At 40.8% G+C, this 25,927-nt stretch overlaps 3 protein-coding genes across 5 annotated transcripts; all 3 read left to right on the top strand.

Moving 5' to 3' along the window:
- The first annotated feature begins 1,035 nt into the window (after positions 1–1,035).
- Positions 1,036–5,025, top strand: LOC148409082 (G protein-activated inward rectifier potassium channel 4-like). 3 transcript variants are annotated; one of them, XM_088440827.1, is made up of 5 exons: positions 1,036–1,223; positions 2,982–3,674; positions 3,803–3,867; positions 3,980–4,065; positions 4,360–5,025. In XM_088440827.1, the coding sequence occupies exons 1-5, from the start codon at positions 1,083–1,085 to the stop codon at positions 4,554–4,556; spliced, it is 1,182 nt and encodes a 393-aa protein (XP_088296953.1). In that variant the 5' UTR covers positions 1,036–1,082; the 3' UTR covers positions 4,557–5,025. The 3 variants fall into 3 exon arrangements, with proteins under 3 accessions (XP_088296953.1, XP_088296951.1, XP_088296952.1); XM_088440825.1 differs by having other exon boundaries at positions 2,982–4,065; XM_088440826.1 differs by lacking the exon at positions 1,036–1,223 and adding an exon at positions 1,753–1,867 and having other exon boundaries at positions 2,982–4,065.
- Positions 5,026–5,885: 860 nt separating this feature from the next.
- On the top strand, positions 5,886–18,592 carry pom121 (POM121 transmembrane nucleoporin). The gene is made up of 13 exons (XM_088441651.1): positions 5,886–6,467; positions 10,100–10,303; positions 10,392–10,538; positions 10,868–10,948; positions 11,030–11,195; positions 11,405–11,493; positions 11,591–11,670; positions 12,182–12,303; positions 13,171–13,270; positions 13,499–13,765; positions 13,871–15,331; positions 16,694–16,798; positions 17,629–18,592. The coding sequence occupies exons 1-13, from the start codon at positions 5,914–5,916 to the stop codon at positions 17,727–17,729; spliced, it is 3,477 nt and encodes a 1,158-aa protein (XP_088297777.1). The 5' UTR covers positions 5,886–5,913; the 3' UTR covers positions 17,730–18,592.
- Positions 18,593–19,648: 1,056 nt separating this feature from the next.
- tbl2 (transducin beta like 2) lies at positions 19,649–25,839 on the top strand. The gene is made up of 7 exons (XM_088439991.1): positions 19,649–19,838; positions 22,944–23,065; positions 23,161–23,345; positions 24,328–24,479; positions 24,568–24,694; positions 24,768–24,920; positions 25,305–25,839. Exons 1-7 carry the CDS (start codon positions 19,715–19,717, stop codon positions 25,762–25,764), a joined length of 1,323 nt encoding a protein of 440 aa, XP_088296117.1. The 5' UTR covers positions 19,649–19,714; the 3' UTR covers positions 25,765–25,839.
- Positions 25,840–25,927: the final 88 nt, after the last annotated feature.

The following is a 25,927-nucleotide window of genomic DNA, read 5'->3' as shown; positions in this document are numbered from 1 at the left end:
GTTATCTAAATTTTGTAGCTGTAGGTGCAAACTGCTTTTAATGAATGTGTGGAATGTTCTGCATACTTAATGTAATTATTCGTGCAGAGATTACACAAAGACTTGTCACCCGTCAGCAGCTTTTCATCGTATAGCTTTGTGTATTTACCCTCACTGTTGTGTAATCACTGGACCGCCATCTGTTCCCTGGCAGGGTTAATGGTTTTCAGCAATGCTATTTGCATTCTTCATCAAACACCAAATGCACTGCTTGTTCTTCTCTATATTTATTTATCCACTTTCTGTGTTTTATTCATAAATGGACTTATATAGCATTTTTCTACCCTAGGTACTCAAAGCGCTTTACAATGACAACTCATTTACCTACTGATGATGCAGCATCAGGAGCAACTTGGGGTTCAGTGTCTTGCTCAAGGACACTTGACCCAATCATAATGGTCAAGGGCTCAAACCAGCAACCTCTTAGTTGGGGAGGCCAATTACTACCACTGAGCCACGACATGTGTACTGTACATGTTCGTGTGCAAGTCTTCCCCATTGAAATGAAATGCCATGCTCATTTTGCACCGGTGAGGAACAACCATTCATCACACAAGCACACCTGAGGATAATTTAGTTGTTGTTCGACACGCCAACTGCCCATGAGTTTTTTTTAATTGTGTTAGGAAAACGGAGTACCTGGTGAAAACTAATGCAGGCACGGAACATTCTAACTCCACAAGGGAACACTGGAGTTGGAAACAAACCAGCAACCTCTGTAGCGTAAGGCCAATGTGTTCATCAGTTCAACACCATGCCACCCTGCACTGCACAGAAAAAAAGAGTGGCCACATCTGTACTATACAAAGCTTTCTTTAAGCCTCCTGGCAAACAGTCAAGTAAGCTTTTCCAATCAAACATTTTCTTTGAAGCTTCTCCGGTGGATAGTGAGGATTAACAATAATCCCCCACTTGTGAAATGTGTGGTAGGACACCGAATGGGACCACCTCTCAACATATACTGAGACAAAACGTCACTGCTCAGGCTCTCGAACCAGAGGCACTTTTTGTCATTGTCCAAAGCATTCCAAATACCCTCTGAGATGATCTCCACCATCGTGCGTGGCAATGCAGCCTCAGTCCAAAGCGGTCGATGCGACAGTCTTGATAGAAGCCCTGTCAGGATAGAGAGTCCTACCTCAAAACATTGGCCCACACCACAACTTCAATCAATCCATGATCAGGTATGCTTTTGTCTTATACTGTGTTTTTATGTGTTTGTGTGTTATTTTGAACAATGCATTGAACACAGAAAACTGCGTTGATACTTTATCATCCATCATTTTTGTGATTCTGACCCAAAAAATTGCTAATCCCGCCCCAAAAGTTTGGTTTAACCCCCCCAGAATCTCAAGAAGCTATCCATCCATGATCTTAATCGCTTATACTCACGAGGGTTGCAGGCATGCTGGAGCTTCGGAAAACTTGATTGTGAATTTGGCTGAGAGTCACAAGGAAAGAGTCAAGGTTGACCAAACATATTGTCGAAAGGTCATTTCAGGCAGTGCGTTTGAATTATAGTCAATGTAGTTCTCACGGTGGGGCGTGATTGCACGTAGGGCGCACCAATGATGTGTTTGGAATTGTGGAATATGGGGCCGTAGCATGAAAATCTGCTCATTGTGTAGTAACCAGAACTTTTTGGCGTCACCACAGCCAGTCAGCTTCGGGAATGTTCAACGTCACACACGAGAGCAGGAATTAATCATGGAGGACAGCTTGTGGATACCTGGAGCTGTACAACACGGGCAGCTGAGCTTTCAGTACAGGGACAGAGCTCAGCGAGAGCAAGCTTGTAGAATGATTAGGGAAGAACTTGGGATCCCTGGTATGTACAGTATTTACTTTTTTTTTTGTTTAAACAGCTGTTAAACTGTACTGAGATAGCAATCCTGAAATATTAACAAATATATTTATCAGTGTCAGGATCTTGTTAGGCGTTTGTGAGAAACTATACACAAAGCAGAAAAGGCTTTTTTTTTTAGCTCATACATGAGGAGAACGGAGAAGGACTGCACAAATACAATTCTACTCCGCTCTAAAGCAGCCTCTCCGAACCCTCTTTTTATTTCATTCAGAAGTCTCTAATTAGATGAAGGTTCCCTCCCTAAAAAGAAAAAAAGAAACATGGCCGGAACCCATCGCACTTGTCCTTGTGTGTGTATGAATGGTGCATGTGTGGCAAAGCATTCTGTGTATCAAGACATTCTGCATGATATTTTGTAGATAACGTGAAGTGATATCTGTCTGTGGTAAAACTTTAGCAGGCTGGTCAAGGTTGTCATTCCCATAGTGAAGTTCGAGACAGCAACCGTATCACGGCTACTTTCTCATAGCAAACATTGTTTCATTGGAAGCAAAGTATCCACTCTCACGGCGAAGTATTTCTTCATTGCAAGCAGTTCTATTGATTGTAGCAAATGTTTAATCACTATTTTTACAAATATTCTGACACTCAGTATCAATGATTGCGATGTTGAAAAGTTTTTATCTGTCAGGCAAGTTTTGCCACAAAGTGAAAAGCATGCAATTCAAAGAAAAAAATAAAGGCACTTTATGAGAAAATAGTGACTTGGCCGCAGTCCCAGGTGTCCTCTTTTCTCGCCCAACTGAAATACTGCGCAATAGTTGTTTACCAGGTGACTCCCCTCCCTTTAGCTGGTAGACGCCAATGAAGGAGCCTGTTACCTGTACACTCCTGCCGGGAAACGTCATTAAACAAAGCGAGGTGGAACGCTCACCCTGCATTCGGTGTGAACATAACAGTAACTTGAGGCATTTAGAATAGCTGGCAATTATTAACATTCCCTATCTTGGCAAGTATTCACCCATCAGTGAAACACCACCTTAACAAGCTTGTGACAAAGACCATCCAAAAAAAAAAAAAAAAAACACTTCCAAAATTCACCCTGCATGACTTTTCATAATTTTTCCTCTTTCAGGAACCCCTCCCATTCCAAACCCAGAGTTCCTGTAGTCAGGCTGCAATGTCCACCCAACAGCACAGCATCAAAATGGCTCCACTAGAAACTATCAAGGAGACCCCTGAGCGTCAACGTTTGCACCAAGGCAGCAAGCTGAAACGTTTCAGCTCTAGGTGGCAATCGCGAGGCTGCACTAGCAGCAGCAACTTTTCAATCCAAACAACTGACATGATGAATGGATCAAAGACAGAGAGGAAGCGACAGAAGCTCTTAGGCGAAGCACACTTAGTACACTTAACTGACGGCAGCCAGCGTCAACGCTACGTCACCAAAGACGGCAAGTGCAGAGTCAACTTGGGGCCCATTGAGGACAAAAGGCGCTTCATTTCGGATATTTTCACCACCTTGATTGACCTGAAGTACCGCTGGTTCCTTCTCGTCTTCACCATGTGCTATATCCTCACATGGTTAGCATTTGGCGGGATCTACTTTTTGGGTGCTTGGTTGCGAGGCGACATTGCGCATGTGCATGACCAACAGTGGCGCGTGTGCTACGAGAATGTGGACAGTTTCTTGTCCGCCCTGTTGCTCTCTCTGGAGAGCCAAAGGACCATCGGTTATGGCTCCAGGATGGTGACGGCCAACTGCCCAGAAGGAGTGGTGATCTTGATGGTGCAGTCTATCCTGGGCTCCATCATCGATGCGCTGATGGTAGGCTGCATGTTTGTCAAAATCTCACGGCCCCAGCAAAGGGCCCAGACACTCATCTTTAGCAAACACTGTGTCATATGCGAGCGTGATGAGAAGCTGTGCATGCTTTTCCGGATCGGGGATCTCAGGGAGAGCCACATGGTGGATGCCAAAATCAGGGCCAAGCTCATCAAATCCAGGCAGACCAAGGAGGGTGAGTTCATCCCACTTGAACAGTCTGAGCTCAATCTCGGCTATGACACGGGTGGTGACCGACTGTTGCTGGTGGAGCCCCAGACCATAACCCATGTTATAAACCAAAGCAGCCCCTTCTGGGATGTGGGAGCTGAGCGTTTGAAGAAGGAGGCCTTCGAGATCATTGTTATTCTCGAGGGGATCGTGGAAGCCTCAGGTTAGTATTTTTACTGCAGTTCTTAGAACCGTTAAGAAGACATCTTTCATCCATCAATGTTCTATGTATCCTGGCCAAAAAGATCAGAGTGAGGACAACAAGTGAATTAAGTCTGCATGAGTCACTCTTTCTAGCTTTTAGACAGATATTCGAGAACAATGGACCATGGCATTGAGACAGATAACATAAAAAAATAAAAATTAAAAACAGGCTTATCTTCTTCATAGTGCACTCTGCACATAATGACTAATATTATACTGCGAGTTACTGAGTTACTTTCTCCTTGCTTCTCAGGCATGACGTGCCAGGCCAGGACATCCTACACAGAGGACGAGCTCCTGTGGGGCCACCGCTTTGAGTCATGCATATCCTTGGAGAAAGGCGCCTTCCGTGTGGACTACAGTGCTTTTGACAAAACCTTTGAGGTGCAAATGTCAACGCTAAGTGAAAAAGACAGACAAAACTCTTCTGAACAAGAACTTACATTTTAGTTGGAGAAACCCATCTTGTACTGTTTGGAAAGCATGAGGAGACTTTTATGGTCTAATAAGGTCAATTGCAGTTTTTTTATAAAGAAAACTGAGAGCCAGTGATGTCATGTATACTCATGATACAATTTTTGTGAGGATTTTTTTAATGGTTTACAGGCTTTATGGTCTACCCCCAATTGAATGTACACATTATAGATTTACTTAAACTTTATGGTGAGTTCAATCAGCATTAATGTTTATGTAATATTGTTGCTTTCAAGTATGTAAAATATAATCAATGTCAATATTGTTCATCATTATCTTTGTAATATTCATTGAATTAACTTAGCATTTTTTACTCAAAATATTAGTTAAATTAGACTTTTCATGAGCTGGATTTTTACGGACGATCACGATCATTTGATATGTGTTTAAAATTTACACAACCAATCACAGATCCAGTCACAAGATGAGGCAATGTCTATTTAAGTACTTGTATATCTACTGCATATATGTGTGTATACTTGTTTATATACTATGTATGTATACTGTTAATCGTGTATCAACAAACGTACAGTATTTCTACAATGTCTTTAAAATAAAGTATTTTTGCCATGATTTAACAAGCTTTGCCATGCCCCAAATTGACAAGTTGAATAGGTAAAACCATAATTGACATCAAGAGAATACTCAAGTACCCGCAAGACAAAGTGAAAGTGCAACCAGATAAAACAAAAACAACTTGAGACCAAAATGATGGATGCAACTTATAGAAATAAATTTACAATATTGTAGCTAAAGTACTTTATTTTATGCCTGCTCAAGAAATAAAATGAATACCGAATGCCAAGTGCCAATTTTGCATAAAATGGCAAATAACAGCCAATCATTATCAAGCCGATCAGAATGACATTGTCCTGTTAAAATATATTTTGTCTTTTCACGATTAATCTATTCTATATAATTGAATAGTTCATTAATTGTAAAAAAAAAAAAAAAAGTTCAAGTATAAACTCAAGTATACTCTCCCAATTAAAACATACCCGTGTGATAGCTATACATTTTTCTTTGTCAGTGTCGAGAGTTAGTCAACTAAGTCGTGGTAAACCGCAAAGGGATTGAGACAAATGGCATTAATGTCAGTTCTCCTTTGCACAAGGTACATTTTAAGTGATCGTAAAAAGTGAATAGCGTTATTGTGAGGGAACACTACTTTAGCTTTATTGTGAGGAAACGCGACATGAAGCGCGTGTCTGTGTTATACCACTATTTGTGACTGGGTGGCGCTGTAACACCGAACGTCAGTCAAACGGCCAGTCTTGACCAACGCAGAAGAAGCCCTGGGATTGGAGCGCAGCACGATGGGCGCGTTGCCGCCATGTCACCTAGAGAGAAAAATGTTGCGCTTCTCTCTGCATTAGGCATAGTTAGTCTCGCCCTTTATTTCATCCCCTCTTTTCTTTACATTGTTTTAACTCTCGCGCTTTGTGGCGGCGCGTCCCTCCTCCGTCGCGAAACGCCGTTTCCCGCCAGATTAGGCCTTAATCATCGGGCTGGATTTAACGCTCCGGCCGGTTATCTGCGCCACTTTTGGGACTGGTGGGCGAGCGACGTGTCGGTGGTGTCTCGGAAGAAGACGACCAAAAGCTACGTAGTCAGACGTGAACCACGCGGGTCATCACCTGGGGCTTTCAGACAAAGACTGACCGACGCTGCGAGTGCGAGCTATCGCGGGGAGCACATAGCTAGCGACACGTTTCTTTTAAGCCCCGGGGATTTTCTCATGGGGAGCTACATTGGCAAACCGGAAAGTCCGACCGGCCACCTTGGGACACCAAGAGTGGTCCGGAACCCACGGGAGCTACTGCGGGAAAAGTTATCCAGACCCAACCACGCTGTCTGTACCCCGAACCGGAGGTTATCTTTTACCGGGTAGGTCTTAATTGCCATTGAACCAGTGCTTCCGCCGGACACTCCATAAACTACACCTGCATTGAGAACCTTGAATTTAGGACAAAAATAACAGAACCAAAACAAACGCATTCGCGAGGCATTCCAAAATCAATGTACTTTATTGCAATCACTAATATAATACTTGAGCGAATCTACTGTATCCTAGAATGACACTGACGGCAGCTCTACTAGTAAGAGCATCAGTCCTATAGTTTGCAATATTACGTGTGTGGAGATGCGTCTTATTATGACCCTCTCTCTTTTATAGAAAGCACATTTTCTAAGGATGTCCCCCCGCCATCACAAAAAAGTATGTCAAACATAAGTGCCCTTTCTAGTCACCAACAGGCTTATTTTTTTCACTTTTCAGCCATACTGAAGTTGACAAAATAAATATTGAAAATTGCCCACGTCCTTATTACAAATTGGTTGCTGCCAAATATTTTGTTATTCAATATTCAAAATCTTCAATGATAACGTGGATTACGTGGGTCTATTTGACAACTCCTAAAATCATAAGATTTAAAAAAAAATAAATAAACTGGTTGACTTGATTGCTTTATTGAAGTAATGAACTGACTAAATAATCAAGCTCTTTGACGATGAAGTGGATAACGTGGGTCATATGACAAATTCAAAAATTAAATTTTTAGAAATATTTTATACTGGTTGACTTGATTGATTTATTCAAGAGATTACTAGAGATTACATTCACTATTCAGTACAAACTCAAATGAAATCACATGTTTTTTATTAATAACTCAAATTATTTCACAGTCCCCTGAAGTCAGGCCATGGACCCCACTTTGAGAACCACTGATGGAAAGCACCTTCTTGAGACGTGTTAGGGATCCTTGGAAAAGATGCGACATTCGTTCCAACTTTTTTTTTTTTTCACTGATGCCAGTATGAGTTCTTGCAGATCAAGTATCAAGTAGCTGATATCATTACAGGCATCTATGTTAAACCTTTTTGATTGGTATTCCTGCCTGAATCACAACTGGCCTTGTACATCGTTAGCGTTGGGCCCATACTACATATGTCACAATTCGGTCAATTGAATATTTTTTCCACACATCCACGCTATTAGTCATTATTAGGGCTGAGCCTTATTTGAATATGGGCGATTCCCGTTTTTCAATTTGATTCCAGCTCCTTATAATTCTCAATTCTGATTCTTAAAAAAAAAAAAAAAATGATAATAGAAGTTTAAAATGATTAAAACTAAATCTGGGAGCTAACCAGTTATTTTTAACAAACATGTCTTTGTTCTTTAATTTCATGAACTTTTTAATGTTTGTGAACTTTACTATGAGTTATCAGAAGGATATTTCAACCAGTGGAGGCAAAGCGCTACATATGTAGGTTTTTCCTTATTTATTCATTCAAGTGCTTATTTATTCATTCAAATGCAAAAAAGGCAACTGAAAGAAATGAAAGCGGCTGTATCGAAGAAAAAAGGTTGAATCTTTTACATCACGTATTATAGCTTTGAATATGTCATCAAGTCATACCAAAGACAAATTCTATGCATAGCAACTTTTTGAGCAGTGGCAGTTTAAGTTAAAAAAAAAAAATCCCCCTTTACCATTTTTACACCAAAGTGGCCGATGGCTTTTGAGGTGTGATAAACTATGTCATTTATGAATATTTTTTTCTATCGACCACTCAAAACATTCCGTGGCATCAGATCCATACATACATTGTTTTTATTTACTTTTTTATCCTCCACCCCAGTACAATATACGTGCAAAAAAAAGTGACATTGAAAAAAGTAAAGGGGCTGTATCAAAAACATAAGACCTTTCTATACACCGTTAACTGATTTAAAAAAAAAATCAATGCATAGAACTTTTTTGAGCAGTTAGTCCCCTCTCAAACACTTTTCAACCAAGATGGTCGATGGCTTTTGAGTTGTGAGATCATTGATAATATTTTTTCAACCACTCAATGTTCAGTGGCATCACAGCTTTCCATTTTTTTTTGTTTTTTTTTTTATGCAAATACAACCTTCTTTTTTTACATCGAACAACACGTAGAATTAAACATATTTATATGCATTTTCATGAATAAAAACTATTTCTATCTGCGTAGTTCAACTACAAAGCGTCTGGAGTTGCATTTTTATTTATAAAAAGTGCATATAAGTGGTGAGGGGTCAGCTCGTGATCAATTGTTGGCCTTGCAGTTTGGTCAGATAACGCTCAACTCCAGCATCTCGTCCGTGACATAGAACTTGAAAATGATGAGTAGTTAGCAGCTTGCTAATTGCAGAGCGTTATTTATGGGTCGGTTGTGGTAGCCACTAACCTGAAAGTGGATAGTGGCGGAAGTTATACAAGATTATATGCATCATCCAAAAATGCTTCTTGAGGGTTGTTCGTTCAGCTCGCAACTCCCAAGTGCAAGTCGAATTACAAATTTCAACGAGAACGTCACGATCCAACTGGAAATAAAATAAGTAACACACTATTTAGACCTGCGCCGTCATCGATTTGAATCGTAATTGTGCAGAAGTCAAAGCACTTATCCAGACATGCATGATTTAAAATAAAGTAATACTGGCAAGCGATTGCAACAGAATTGCCCTGCGAAAAATTTGCAAGTGAAAAATAATAGCAAGAAATATGCGCATGTATTTGCTTCTAAGACTGTTGTTTGCACATCTAATAGACATAACATTAAAATACACACATGTACACGTTAGCACAACTCTGAAAAGATAACATACCCCTCTCATGCGCACAAGAAATATTCCCAACTACAATCGCACTTGGATTGAGGCAAGACTTGTGTTGTGTAAAGCAAAGGCTGGCTTTCCTAAAAACATTTACTGGTTTCTGGTGCCACCTACTGTCTTGTCGTGTAACATAAGTCATCAAAGAATTTTTTTGTTTGTCGACCTATCTTGACTAACGTTCAAAACAATGGCATAAAAATAGCTGGAACAGTAATATGACAGTTTACAATGCATGTAAAAAATGAAAATGATAATGACTGCAATAGATTATAGACTACAGCATAGTGCCACTTTGACCATTCAGCTGATTTTAATAATCTGCAGGATTTTTTTTTCCAATGATTTCTATGATTTCACAAAAAAAAAAAAATCAAGAAAAATGACCAAAATGGTTAACAATGGACACAAGGGTTAAAACAAAAACAACTGACAGACTTTTTTGACATTTTTGACTGATGGAGTAACAGGTCAACTCCATCCATCCATTTTCTTTGGCCTAATATCCTCACAAGCGTTGCTGGTGTGTTTGTGCCCATTCCAACTGTCCTCGAGCAGCAGGCGGGGGACACCCTTGAACTGGTTGCTAGCCAATCACAGGGCACACAAAGACAAAACAACCATCCACACACACTATCACGCCAAGGAGGCAATTTGGAGTGTCCAATGTACCTTCCGTGCATGTTTTTGGGAATGTCGGAGGAAACCGAAATGCCCAAAGAACCCCCACTCGGGCATGGGGAGAACATGCAAACTCCCTAACCCTAACCCTGAGACCGTCGAATTGTGAGGCGGACGTGCTAACCAGTCTTCCACTATGCTGCCCACTGGTCAAAAGTAAAGCGTGAATAATTAGTTTTCTTTATTGTTTCAGGGACACTTTGGGGACAGTTGGACACTTCACCATCACTCCCCAGCGGCACTACCCTCTTCAGCAGCCAGGTTCCTCCCCTGTAGGTGTCCTGCCTCCCGTGAGGTGGGATGGCTTCAGGAAGAAGAGCATCCTCACGCCTAGGAATTCACCTGCCTATAGTCCTGTCACTGTCAAAATTGCCCGACCTGACCACAACAGCTCCAGGTTTGATTCAATGTTAATTACTGTTGCTGTGAATGGAGAGGAACTACCCAAAAGTGAGTTCCTGACTTTATGTGTTATCTTCCTTTAGTTTTGAGAATCTGAGTTGCACCGCTATGCCCAGGACACCTGTTGACCCCTGTTCCAGAGAGAGTGTCCTCAAGGTTTTGGAAAACCGCAAGCGGGAGGTCAACGATGCAGACAGAAGCTTTACTACTGAGCAGACAAGCAAGAGAAGGTAAACAGCGCTAAGAACTTATGCTACACTTGGTAATAATTGAGTGTCGTGCCGATGAATCGACGTTTACCTCTCTACAATCAATCGCCAGACATGTTATTGCTCTGGTTGTCATGCAACAATTTTTTTTCCTCATTTACAGCACAATCCGGATATTTTAGCCAAATTATTGTCAGATACAACAATCCAGCGGGTTAAAAAAAAAAAAAAATGAAACTCTGAAAATGATTAAACTCTTTTAAAAAAAATATACCGCAGTTATGATCAAAACGATCAAAAAATATTTGTGGATTACTTTGCATTATCCTTACTCTTAATTTGTCCCCAAGGCGAAATGACAGCGAAGGAAGCACTCACTCCGCTTTCGAGCCCTTATTGCCCAATGGCGCACCATCCCAACTGGTCCCTAAGTGAGTCTTAAATGCATCTTTTTTTTCATGTTTTGTTGTTGATTGGTTGTTTCACAATATTTAAGCTTTTTATTTATGCAGGCCAGGAAGCCTAAAACGAGGGATGGTTTCAGCAGCGGAAGAGGCCACATTGAAGAGGTCCCGCACATCCTCCATCAGTTCTGCCAGCGGGGTCCCTAGAGGGACACCGGGGTCCAAGAGAAACCCCATCCAAAGCTCATACAGCTCAACACTGGGTCTCGTACAGGTAGTCACCAAACATTCTGTTTAGGGCTGCATGTATCAAAAATACAATTTCTTGTTGTCGCCATCTTAAATTTTAAATGGATCATTACCTATTTTGTTTGATCTTACGTGTTTTTCTTTGTCTTGAATTTACATGCTATAAATTGACAAAGTGCTTTGCAAAGTGGCTGAAAAGAGCTGAACTGTTAACCTCACGCTTGCATTTGAAAGTTTAAGAAGCCATCTGCACCCAGCTCACCAATGTCCAGCCCTGGTTCATCTCGCTCACAGACACCAGATGCAGTTGCCAAGAGGCAGAGGTGCGTTCACATGCTTTGATCTCCAAGGTAGAGTGAATGTGACTCTTAGTAAATGCCCACCCCCACCCCTTTTTGTTTTGTTTTTCTTGAAAATCAGAGTGGATGATGGTCTTTCTCCTAGTTCGGCATTTTCAATGCGCTCAGAAAGGGCTGCCTCAGACAAAACACCTGATCCATGTAAGTGTCCACCTTTGGTTTGCAATTAGGTCATGCATTTAAGAAGGAAAATAGTTATTTTTGGAATATGAATTAAGCAGCAAAATGCACCTGTCCATCTCAAGAGGTGGTCAATTTGCCACTTGCTGTCAACTGAAAATAAGATCAAAGTGGCTCAGGGTTGAGGAAAAGACCAATCATGGCTCAACTTGCAACCCTCACATGACTAAACACGTTAACAAGTGAGCTGTTACTGGAGAGTTACAGGATATGGTTACCTGCTACCAAATAACTGTAATGTCATCTTCAATAGACAGCAAATGGTAAAATGGCCGCAGCTTGAGACAGACAAAAACAGGTGTATTTACAGTAACTGCTTACTGTATTTCAAGTTCTACAAACCTAATATTAATCAGAATATTGTGTTGAAAGTGATGGGGCTGTATAGAACATAATATAAAAAAAAAAAACAATCAACTTGAGTTCTTTTTATAAAGTTTATTGTGTATTCTTTGTTTGGATTTACTCATAGCCAAAGTGACTCTAGTAGTCGAAGTCCCAGCCACAACATCAACAATCTCTGCCGGTAGCAGTGGAAAGCGAAAACGTAAGATTCAGCTGGTGTCTAGCAACCGGGATGACCAAATATTACTGGTGAGCAAATGACTAGCAATGTTTATGGAATGCTTTATGATCTGAAAAGAGTTTGACGTTTGAATCCTGTTTTTTTTTTTTTTCTTCTTCCCTGTGTCAAATAACTCATATCTCATTGATAAGAGATCACCCGTTATGGTGTGTTTTTCAGGACCAATACTGATACAGATTATTAGGAGTTAGAGGAGGCCGATAACCGATGTTTGGAGCCGATATTAATTTGCAGTAAAAGTGTAAAAGTTATCTTAAAAAAGACAATAATGCAAAGACTGAACTTCATTGAAATGGCTAAAGCATGTTTATGGAACCACACAAATATAAAATAATAGCTCCAGAAGTGTCTGATTTTCCTAGACTCAGAAACATCTATAAAGTTGAATTGAACGAAATGAACGAAAATTGCATCGATCTCGTTAAAAAAAAAAAGTCAACGAAAACATACCTTAAAATCGATACTCATGTGTGAAATATAATAAAATAAAACTTACAGCATTCCTGCTTGATAATTCACCGAGGATGGCATTAGAATGCTCTTTGATGAGCGCGGCCGTCAGCAAACGTGGAAGCAGAAATGAGTCATCGGCAAAACCATAGTGCACTTCTATCTGCAAAATGTTTCCTTTACACAAACAAAACAATAATACAATTATTTAACAATACATTATACAAACTTTTTTCTTAACATTATTTGAAACAAAAATATCTCGTTGAATGAGCCTTAAAGGCAAAACATTTACATTGATTTCTTCTTATCGGCCGGTCGGATTAAAAAAAAAAGGCTGATACAGATATACGGCAAATTTCCAAATATCAGCTCCAATAATTAGCCCAGCTGATAATCAATCAATCTCTATTACTGATTTGCAGCCCCCTCCACCAGAGCTGGGTTACACCATCACTGTGAAGGATCTGGATGAAGAGAAGAAGGCAGCCATCAGCAAGATCCAGAAGGTCTTGGAGACACCAGGTAAATTAATGAAGACAACCTTGAATTCAAGTTCCTGGGGCTGAATTTACGGTGCCTGGCCAAAACGACAATTTCAATTTACCGTCTATGCCAGTGTTTCACAACCTTTGTGGGGAGGGAGGTTAAATGGGACTTCAAAAGTTCTGTGACACCCATGCCTGCAAGATACCTGCAGAAATCCCATATATACTCTGTATTCAATGAACCTGTTTTGTTGCCCTTATCCAGTTCCTGAACCTGAGAAGTCCGCCTCTCCGTTGACTTCCTCTACGCAAGCCTCCTTGACCACCTTATCCCTGAAAACCATGAGCACAACCTCCAGCACCCTCACCCTGAGTAGTCTTCTAGCTGCCCCTCTGCCCAAAACCTCCAGCACTGCCACTCCGGTAATCAATCTAGATCCTAAAACAGCCCCAATGATTCCTAACCCAGTCCTGGAGGCGCTGAAGATGAAGAGTCCAGTGTGTGCGGTCTCTGCTGCCAGCACAACTACAGGTAGGAACGCTCAATGTCAAATTACTGGGTCATGGGCTAATTGGAACGTGGAATATGTGTTCACTTGTTGACACGCATCATACTTTCTCTTGGATTTTTGCTCAGTGTCTGCAATGACCTCGCTGGCACCACCCAGCGTCTCAACCCTGAAGGGCCCTACCGTAACAGATGTTCTGAAGCTGCCACCTGCTTCCCTGTCGCAGCCCCCTTCTACCAGTGTGGATCACGCCTCTGCCTTCACTCAAGTCCAAGGCCAGGTTTCCAAACCCGGCAACACCACTCTGTCACTATCAACAGCTGGTCCGTTCGAAACGTCCAGCCAGATTAGCATTCCTGCTGCATCCTCTGTTTCTAACCCTGCCCCTGGCACCACCGCGACGCTCACTCATTCCAACCCCCTGCTGGCTTCGGGGTTCAAACCCATCTTCTCCCTCCCCACCGCCACTACAACCCCGTCAACTTTAACAACCCCAGAAAGCAAACCCCCAGTTCAGCATTTCAACCCTGTTTTTGGAAGTACCACCTCCGGGCTTGGCTTCACCCCGCCGCCTTACACAACATCCACTGCAACATCGACAACCATCTCCAGTACCGCGGTGGGCGGCTTTGTGCCATCACCTTATACATCCTCCACTGCAACATCTGCGACAGTTGCTTTAACTTCATCGATCTTCAATGCTTCAACAAGCAGCACCATTGCCTCGTCACCCTTCCCTGGATTGACCTCGACTGCAACAACAACCACAGCCTCCACCACCACAGCCGCCTCCGCCCAGTCAGCTGTAAAATCCATCTTTGGAACCTGGGTGGCACCACCATCAACTAGCACAAGTACCACCTCAGCACCGGTTACTACAATGGGATTTCAGTTTGGAGCTGCAGCCACCACAACTGCTGCGCCCCCAGTCATCGCCCCCACCACAACCTCCAGTAACACATTCACATTTGGAGCCTCACAACCAACTGCTCAAGTCGCCAGCCAGAAAGTGTTTTCCTTTTGTCCGACTGCAGTCAGTCAGAACCCAACCACGGCTTCGTTTGGAGGCTTTACAATGGCCCCGCCCGCATCCTCAACCACCAGCACTAATGCTGTTGTCACCACAACCCAATCCACATTCACCTTTGGTAAGCCATCATTTCAAGCTCCGGCGCTCCAGTCCACCAACTCCACGCCTGCTGCACCATTTACCTTCGGCGGTGGCAGCGCATTGACTGCGCCCACGTCTAACCCCACTGCCACACCTTTCAACTTTGGGGCAGCTGCCACAGCTCCATCCAGTTTTGTGACGCCAACCAAACCAGCTTTTGGGGGCGGCTCGACCCCCTGCGCTTTTGGCCCTACCACCCTACCGTCTGCGGCACCAAATTTTGGCCAAGCTGCCCAGACTCAGAGCACGCCCTCTTTCGCATTTGGTAGCACTGCTCCTCATCAGACGCCCTCAGGGCCTGCGCCACAAGCATCTAGCGGCTTCAACTTTGGTGCTGCCATTTCACAAACGCAGTTTGGAACACCTGTCGCCAATAACCCAGCACCGCAGATGGGAAGCTTCAATTTTGGGGCTGTTGGTGAGTTATTATTATTGTCCAACATTTAGTTTGGGTTGATTAACTTGCATGAAAATACATAATATATACAGAAAAAAACCCCACAGGGATTAAAAATTGATTTTTGACATAAGAGACTGTGCTCATACGTGCACTGCTGTCACTGCAGTAATTGTTGCAAGTCGACGATATGAATGCAGTTCAATTGTTTGTCTTGAGATAGACATTTTTAGGTCCTTAATTTATGTTTTATTTTACATTTCCTGTAGTCCAGGTATCATTTACAAATCCATAGGAGCAATGATATTTATTTATGGATTATTTTGAGCATATAAATTGACTTAACCCATTTCAATGCATCGGTCACAAACGTGACCGCAAAGAAAATTAAATTAATGAGGCTCTATGAATGATTGAAAAATATTGATTTTTTCCAAAGGGTTATCAAGGGTTATCAATGTTATATGATTTGGATGTTTTCATGTCCAGTAAAAATTTCGGCTTAAATGTGTTGAATTTAACTTTGTAATCATGCGAGGTGCTTCCTGTATGATGTCATTGCTAAAGTAGTAATGACGTGCTAACAACGCTAACATCAGACTCGACAGCCCAAAGTGGTATGTTGCATATGTGTGTTATGTGAATATGTACAATGTTAGCCATAGCTAATGTCAATTTTATGTTTGTTAGTTCTACAGTGTAAATTGTTGGTGGGTAGAATGGATGAAACAAGTTAAGATGAAAAGTGGAAGACCACAGTAAACATTAATGCAAAAAACTATTGTGGGCAAGACGGCATTTTCATAAATTATAAAAATGCATCACACGCTGTAACAAGTACAGTAGACATCACAAATTGTGACAACGTATTACATTACAGTCATGTGTGCATGAGCACTGGTGTCTCATGCCAGCAATGTTGCTTTTTGTATCTTGAATTTTCTCTTGTTAATAGAGACAGTATTTTATCTGCTGAGGCATTTCATAAGCTGAATTTTCTTGTAACACGGGGTGTTCGTAAGTAGAGATGCCACTGTAATTATTTCAGGTGAGGCCTGTGCAGCCTTTTACCAGTTGATCCACAAACTGTTGGGCCGCAGACCAAACTTTTATCCTTAATTTTTGGGGCGGAAAAAAGTGCTAGACTGTGCATTTTGATAAATAATTCAGTAAGAGAAAAGACCTCAGCTGTTGCTGAAAATGAGCCTAGCTACTCACGTTTAGAATGGCAATGCTGAATTTTATTGTTGTCTGCTCAAGATTGAAGAACACATTTTGCAATCTGAAAAATGTATACTAAGGTTCATTTTATATTTCGGGTTTTGCATCAATTTTGCATTGTTCTTGTTTTCTGTCTTTAACTGACTTGACTCTCTTCTTCAGGCACCTCAACACCAGCTTTTGGTCAGAGCGCTGCCACGACTCCTGGTCCAATTCTCTTTGGAAGTCCATCAATTCCGGTCCAGACTTTCAATGCTGTTCCTTTTGGTAGGTTATGAATGCAGGAAATTCAGTCCAGTGCTAATAGTAGTAGTAGTTTTTAATAGGCTGTACAATTTAATACTGGTTGTCAGATTTTTTTTTTTTTTTAAAAGACAAATTCCAATCAGTGCTCATAGTTTGCCCAGCCGATAATCAGTCTTTGCCACAGGTGTAAAATTCAAGGCCCGTGGGCCAGATCCAGCCCGCCGCATCATTTTATGTGGCCGACCAAATGCTGATTTGACTTCAAGTTTCTGGTTACAATACCATATTGCAGGTTGTCTTCAACTTTTAAAAGTTTTGGAGGAAAAACAAACCTCAACAATTTTTGTTCCCAATCGCTCTTGTGAACAGTTTTTATTTGCTTCTGACCTCCAAACTAGCTAAGTGTGGGACAAACAAACTCAAAATGTATTCAACAAAATTTCAGCTTATTTTTTCAATTGTCAGTTTTATTGTTTATTCGATCTAATAATTCAAGCAGATTTTTGTTTGCCTTAAATGACCTGTGTCAAACCTAAGGCCCAGGGGCCAGATCTGGCCCGCCGCATCATTTTATGTGATTTTCCAAATGCTGACTTGACTTCAGGTTTCTGGCTAAAATACCAAATTTGCAAGTTGTCTTCAACTTTTTTTTTGAGGGGGGGATGACAACACTACTTTTTTTTGCTCCCAATCTGTCTTTATAACTACAATGTGGCCCACGATAAAATTGAGTTTGACACCACTGGTCTAGGCCTAGTCTTTGCTCATTTCATTTGGAGGGGGGGGAACCAACCCAGTTGGATTGCTTCTCTGCATATATCTTGCTCAACAAGCTGTGTTTTCCCAATCAGGTACCCCAGCGACTCCTTCCTTCTCCATCGGGGCGGGCCCAAAGCCTAGCGGGGCGCGGCAGAGACTGCAAGCGCGGCGTCAGCACAACAGGAAGAAGTAAATTCACTTTGCTCGTGCTTTTGAGAGGATTTTTGAGTTGTTGCTACGGCTTCCCAAACCCTCCAAACAAGACGCCGTCAAAGCTCTCAGCTCGCCTCGTTGGCGGAGGATGTAGAAAGCCACCCGAGGCAACCCGCTGCACTCAGGAGACTCAAGCCGCTTGTGCTAGATGGAGAAGACAAATCGAGTAGTGTACTGAAATGATATTCACTGTCGTTTTGGACACTCCCGTTGAGCACCGTCTTAAGGAGAATGGAGACTAAACTATTTTTTTACACAAACTGATTCATATGTTTGCAGATCTGCTCCTTGCTAAGTTTGGATAGATGACTGGTGATGCGCGCAAACAGAAAAATACATAATGCTGTGTAAATGTTGACCAGTTTGCATTTTTTAAATTATTATTTTTTTTAAACTGCCGGCTGCCTGCGTATGTGACTGCAATATGCACATAAAGGAGAGTTGAATTTATGGATTTGATTGCTTCACCATATATAGTGCTTAAGTTAACCGCAAAACATTCCCAAAGGTCTTAATAAATGGTTGTTGTTTCCCTTTTTTTTGGGGGGGGTGGAAACTTCATCTTTAATGATGATCGTACCTGAATTTCAATTGCCATTTTAAAAAAATGGAGTTGTACCAAACTACCTCTTGAATCCCAGGCCCTGAATAATCGTCATCTGCATCTCCTTTGATACGTTTCTTTTACGTCAACTTCAACTTTCTTTGCCATCAATCTGAATAATTTTTTCACAACACCATCATCTGGTAGAAATTTATATTTCATTAACGGTCTCAATCATAAGTGCCACACGCGCAGCTCCTGGTGTTTTCTGTTGTTCAATAAAAATTTTTGGATGGTCATTTCTTTTGTGAATAACCTTTTTTTGTACATTTAGTATTAATATATGCACAAATTACATAAACACATTTGTATTTAACCGAAAAGAGAACCTTTACATTTTACCTGCCTCATTAAATGTGCTTCTTATTTTCTACTCATTCAGTGCAGTGTTTTAACTGCCAAATATTGGTATTTAAAAAAAAAAAAAATCTGCCTTCATCTTAAAACATTTTAGTACGATTCTCGCTCTTCAGTAAGCTCTGGTGCAAGGTTAGAAAAAATATTTTCTAATCTGTTCGCTCAGTTTACTAATTAGTACCCTCAATTTTTACATCTGTTCCCCATGTTAAACTACCCTCTTACTGTATCTATACCCTCAATTCACTAGTCCTCACTAAATTTACAAATCCAGTCTGTGCACTCAGTTTACTACTCATTTCCGGCGCTTTACCAATCTGTAACTCCAGTTTACTTATTTTTTCCCTCGGTTTACAAATTGGTTTCCTAATCTGTACCTTCAATTAATCTGTTTCCTCAATATAGCACATCAATAACACAAAAAAAAAGGTAACTGAAGCAATGTTGAATTGATACTGTTCATTAGATCTCAGTGCTAATTGTTAATTAAATGATTTTTAAAAAAAAGGGGAAATGAGGATTCTTGACTCTGAAATCAACTAAACCCAACTTTTCTGACAAAAAATATGTTAACAGCTATTCAATGCTGTAGGTTTTTCAGATGATAATATGCAGACATAATGTTCTGCGTTGCACCAAATAAAACTTTGCTGCAGCAAAAAAAAAAAAAAAAAAGCTTTCCTGCAACATTTAGTTCTTGGATCTTGGATACAAAAAAAAAAATCATCTTCATTTGTTAATCGGATTCAAATTGAGCTATCACGTGTGCATCAAACCCAAACGTTTTTTCAGAAAGAAGGGTTCTTTCAAATCAACTACAGTTTGTTTTGTTTCGTTTTTTTGTTTTGCAGTTCTGCTTTGAGCCTGCAAGTGGCAACAACGTCCCCGCGACGTTCAGCAGCTCCCTGCCATAGGTGAGGAAGAAAAAAGAACAATCCCATACACGTTAGCGGCACGAATCAAATTACGTGGCACCGAGAAAGACTAAATCTTCACAAGGAGCGATGGAAGTGGTCGCTTTAGTCGCGTTGACTTTGTTACTTGGTTGTCTGGTGGCTTTGGTTGCTTTCGTCGGCGGCAAACGGAAAGAACTACAACAGGTGGCCGAAGAGACGAGCAATTCTGGCAGTAAGATTTGGCAGGAGTGTCTATCGTCGATGCTAAATGTTAGCTTGTTTTCCTGTCACCTGCTGCCGATCTGACACTTTGCTCTTACTTTCTATTCCATTTTTTTTTGTCATTTTTAACTACAATCTTGCATGATATTTAGTGCATCGTTAAATTATTGGTTGCTTGCTCTTGGAGGGATAGAAATGACTGAACTTTGACCTATTGGCCATGTAACCCGTTACTTTGACTGAAATAGGTTGACAACGTTTCCACCCGCCTTTATTGGTCATTTTTATCATATATATATATATATATATATATATATATATATATATATATATATATATATATATATATATATATATATATATATAAAATCTCAGTATCTGAAGATACCAAAAAATGTCATTAAAAAAAGAACAAACTTCTCAGACCCATCTTATTCATTTGTGACCACTCTATGGACGTTTGTTTTTGTTCTAATACTTTGTCTAATTCGAGCTACCCTACTAAGTCCAGTGTCTTGAGTCGTGAACATCCAGGCCTTTGCAATGATGTTTCAGGATTAGGTGGGATGCAATAAATTTTGATTTCTTGCTGAAATAAAATGGAGAATTCACCAAAACACAAAGTGCCAAGGTTGGGTCTAAGGAGGATAGGGAAGATTTTGATCTTGGATGCTGTTTTTTTTTTTGCCCCCAATCATTTTTATTTGTTGTTGTTTCTTTAGTGTATGTCCCTTATGTAAGTGTGTGTTTGCTAACTCTCCTGCCTCAAACTCCAGTCCTCGAGGGCCCCAAACCTGCATGTTTTTAATGCCGCTCAAGGACTGGCGTTTGAGACCTATGTACTATGTCATCTATGGCAACTACTTGCCCGTATTTTTTACTTAACTTTTAAACAAAGTCATAATTGTTATGATTTAAGGTTAACTTGTAGTGCACATAAACATTGAACGATTATTTCTTTCAAGGGACAATGTGTACGATTTAGACCGTTTCTCATTACAAACAGCTGGGGCTGCTGGAAGTGCTGCATTTACCATTATCTATAGCTGTACACAGACATGGCAGCCTGCAAAGAAGTGCCACACCCCATGTAACATAATTTAATGATAACTAGACCTACGATTATAAAACATACTGTTGGACCTTTAGAACACATTTATTTGCAAGTTTTTGAAATGTATAATTTAATTCAGGGGTCTCCAAACTCGGTCCTCGAGGGCCGCTACCCTGCATGTTTTCCAGATTTCTTTTTCGAAACTCGATCCTCGAGGGCCGCTACCCTGCATGTTTTCCAGATTTCTCTCTCGAAACTCGGTCCTCGAGGGCCGCTACCCTGCTTGTTTTCCAGATTTCTTTGTCGACACACCTGATTCAATTGATCAGGATCATCATTAGGCTTCTGCTGAGGTTGCTGATGGCCTGATGTTTTGAATCAGGTGTGTCAGGGAAAGAAACCTGGAAAACATGGTGGACAGAAGCCCTCGAGGACTGAGTTCGGAGACGCCTGATTTAATTTATAGTCATTTGATTTATTAACACATGATTTAATAATATAAGATGGAACAGATTGCATTCACTACTTAATTTTGGAGACTCATAGAATTTTTTTTTAATGATGAACAGATGAACACTACTGGTAAACATGCACCCTAAATTATTACGATCAAGGACAAGATACAGTATTTACCCTGGTTAAATGGTGAGGCAATAAGGGATAAAGCTTGGAAAAGCAATAACTATTAATATTACCACATTAACCGGCTAAGTGATTATTTCAAATAATAATGATAAACAATTTTGAAGACGTTCAATAACATTATAAAATAATGATAAATATCCAAACCATATTACAGCTGCTATTAAATGCTGATATAATTCAGCATTTCTTGACCATAAGCAGCTCCCTACTTTCTGAATCTCTACGTGTCGATGTTCTTTCAATCCTAGATGTACTGGCTGTTTCTCCTTTATAAAATGTGAGGAAAGTTCATTCGTGAATTGTATTCGAGGTAAGATCGGCCTAAAAAAATCCAGCCCGACCCAACCCAGGCCCAGGGTATTAAAGCTTAAACCCGACCAATTAACTTGATTTTCAGGCCCAAGCCTGAAGCAAACCCGAAATTTCATATTTTATTTGTGAGGACTCGGGAGGAGGAGGTGATTCATGATAACAAATTAAAGCCGTTTGTAACGAAATCTAAGTTTCACAAGACTGTATAAACATTAACATCTTTTATATTTCTGTGTCTGCAGAGGTGACATTAACCGACAATTTTCCCTCATTGATGGATTTTTTTTAAGAGTTGACGGGGAAAATTTTAAGGCCGTCTGTCATTGGTGCGCACTTCCTTAATTACGCGGAGAAATACTGCAGCCCACTAGGCTTTAAAGAGAATAATGCAAATCAAATAAATGGGAAAAGATATATTAAGGTTATTAAGAGGGCGGCGTTCACGTGCGCAGAGCACACTCTGGCTCTGCGGCTTGTATAGTAGTTAAATAGTTTTATTCAAATTATCTATTTTATAACAAGTATTTCTTAGTTTAGTATCCACATTGCACAAATTGTTTTAGTATACATTTTATAAACATATATTTATTTAAAAAAAAAAAAGTCAGTAAGATAGACGCCCGGCCCGACTCGACCCGAACGTAATGAATGACATTTTGGGTCGGGTCGGGCTTGGGCTTAAAATCTTACCTCTAAATTGTATGAAGGTAGTGCTGGTCTTGAAGGTTTGAGATAAAGACTTTTGAAAATACTGTATTTTCTTACCAGCTATCTGAGATGTCTACATGTAAGGTATCAATTAGCTGGGAACAGGGCAGAGTCACGCCTTTACATCAAGCTGGTGATCTATTTGATCTCAATTACAGACCCATTTCAGTTATAAATAAGATAGCAAAAATGTGTTTTTTGATCATCTATTACAGTGTAATAATGATTCCAATATAGTATCTCCATTTCATTCGGGCATAGACCAAATTTTTACTTAAACAAATGATGGAGTTTCTCCATTTGATGAAAGTATGGTTAGGGTGCTATTTTTATTATTTATTGCGACAGCAAGTAAAAAGATTGTCGTCACTATTCTCAGAAATGCTGTGCTTCCAGGTGAAAACGTAACGGTGAAGGCACCTGCAGCAAAAAAAAACAAGCAGGATAAGCAGCGCAGCCGTAGAGAAAAACTTTCACAACATATTTTCAGCCATCCTCTGTTGGCCTCCTCACTCAAGGTAAACTTGATTGCGTTGCATGACAAATCCATAGTTCAACAGAATTAATACTAACTTGTTATTTTGACCATAAGAGTATGACTTATATTTGTTAGGGCCACACTGGGTATGTGACAAGTCTGGATTTCAGCAGCAACGGGAAGTACTTGGCATCATGTGCTGACGACCGCACCGTGCGAATATGGAGTACCAAAGATTTCAACAACCGAGAGCACAAGTGTCTAAGGGCCAACGTGGAGCTGGACCATGCCACGCTAGTGCGCTTCAGCCCAGACTCCAGGCAAGTCACCTGCTTTTTTCATCAAAAGCATCCTTTACATCATTCTTTCCTTCAGATAAAACTTTTTTTTCCCTCCTTGCCTCACATCCTGCAGTCTTGATTTTTATTTTGCTTCCTTTCCCCCCTTTCATCGACTTAGTATTTTGACTCATTCGGTTACAGCCATTTTCAGACTTTCCACATGTTTCTGGGATTGAATGTCTAGAGTCTTTGGGATAGAGATAGACCTACCGTATTTCTCCTGAGTTTAAGCCGATCTTGCTTATAAGTCGACCTGTTTTCTACTTCAATTTGGGTGAATTTTAAGAGTCTACATCTGATTTTAGATCATGGCTGTTCAATTAAAACACAAGGTGTCTGTTATTAAAATTACGAAATTAAGGTATCGAATATCAAATAGCATACTACTGTTACGGTTAGGTTGTCAATGTACGTCAATACTCTTCCACGGGTAGTCATCTATGAACTGGTCCTATTTGTTTAAAGTTGAGGTCTTCGGAAATTATTTGCTGATCATCTTACTTTGGATACTATCCCAACTTTCTTTATGCATATAATGACTATTGTCACCTATTTCACCTATCTTTGTGATAATTTCAAACAAAAACAAGTGGTGCATAATGTTTCTAGGGTCAGTGGAATCGCTAAAGTAGTACTGAAATAATTTCCTGGTGTTTTAAATTTATCAGCTATGAGATTTAAAACAATCACAGATTAGTCCAAATGCCAAAGATCTGCATCAGGCTGATTTTTGGGATTGATGGAATCTGGGGGCACAAAGTAAGTGGAAGAAAACAACGGAACCATGTGGAACCCCATAATACAGTGAAGCAGAGCAGGACTCTAACCACTCACATAACTTCATTTAAATTGTGTACAAATGTTCTAATAACTTCCCTTACCCTATTCTAAAGCCTCTTTTTTTTTAGACCGGGTACTTACCAAAGCTGTGCATACCTGTGTTTCGCTCTTTCCCATGTAGGGCATTTATCACCTGGTTAGCTAACGGTGACACGATCCGCGTCTTCAAAATGACCAAAAAGGCAGACGGCAGTATGAGCTTTAAAGTGGCCTCCGATGACTTCCCGGTCAAACACAAGGGCAGCATCCTCAACATTGGCATTGCAGAGACTGGTACACAGCACAAAAAACGATGTTTATTTGAAAAGACAAAAACAAACAAAACAAAAAAGACACCACCTTGATGCGCTGTTTCCCCCAGGCAAATTCATCATGAGTGCCTCCAATGACACCACCATCATTATTTGGGACCTGAAAGGCAGAATACTGGCCTCTATCAACACTAACCAGATGACCAATTCATACGCTGCTGTCTCCCCGTGTGGCAGGTAGCCAATCCCATCTGACCACCTATGTTGGACAAGTATACAGTTGTTGATTATAATACGGTTTCCGTATCAGGTTTGTTGCAGCTTGCGGCTTCACTCCTGATGTCAAGGTGTGGGAGGTGACCTTCGCAAAGACGGGCGAGTTCAAGGAGGTGACGCGAGCCTTCGAGCTGAAAGGTCACTCTGCTGGGGTGCACGCGTTTGCTTTCTCCAATGACTCTCACAAGTAAGAATGTATTTTTCTTTTGTGCACATACATATCTAGACTGAAGTCCAGTGTATAGTTTCTATATCAGATATTCTCTTACTACGGAAGGACCGATTCGCATTAAGTTACTCATCACAAACATGCCTGAAAAAAACCTATAAATGTTTTATTTGTTGTTTTTTTCCCGAGCGTAAAAGCAAATGTTTTATTTGAAATAATCAGTCTGCTTCCATGGATTAATATGAAAAGCTGATATTTATTGTTGAGGTGCTCAAATTCTGAACATTTAGACAATATTAAAAACAAAGCTATCCACACATCAATTACCAAAAAACAATTATTGATTAATAATTGGTTAGTTGTTAATTTAGCCGAATTTGCCGTCTTCCCTCGCGTTTTCAGAATGGTAACAGTGTCCAAAGATGGCACATGGAAGTTGTGGAACACAGACGTGGAGTACAAACAGCAACAAGACCCTTACCTGCTCAGGACGGTCCCCTGCACTTCCTCCCCTGGCAGTCTGGCGGCGCTGTCGCCTGACGGCCGGGTGGTGGCCATCAGCGATGGCTGCAATGTGGCCATGTACAGTGCCAGCAGTGGTGAGCTGGAGGAACAGCTGCTTGATGTGCACAGCTTCAACATTACAGACCTCCGCTTTGACGTCACCGGCCGTTTTTTGGCGTGTTGCGGCGACAAGGCTATCCGAGTGTTTCACAACACACCCGGCTACCGGGCAACCATTATGGACATGAAGGATATGCTGAAAAAAGCACAGAATGGAGCCATGAAGCAGAGGCTGCAGCAGCAGATCAGCGACGCTCAGAGCGCCTTGGACGCTGTCCTGGCTGCTCCTGTTCGATGAACATGTATTAACTGAGCGTGAAATGCCTTCTATTGTTTTAATTAATAAAATGCCCTTTTTTATGGCAAATCACAAGGCTAGTCCGTGTTTTTCCTGTAATTCAAACCTTTTGTACTGATACCTACTCAAGTGTAGGTTTAATAGCTTCATCTTTGTTTGCAAG

This window comes from Hippichthys cyanospilos, chromosome 18, assembly GCF_059441005.1.
Source record: "Hippichthys cyanospilos isolate Australia breed blue-spotted pipefish chromosome 18, RoL_Hcya_1.0, whole genome shotgun sequence".
NCBI lineage: Eukaryota > Metazoa > Chordata > Actinopteri > Syngnathiformes > Syngnathidae > Hippichthys > Hippichthys cyanospilos.
This window is presented reverse-complemented; position numbering and strand designations above follow the sequence as displayed.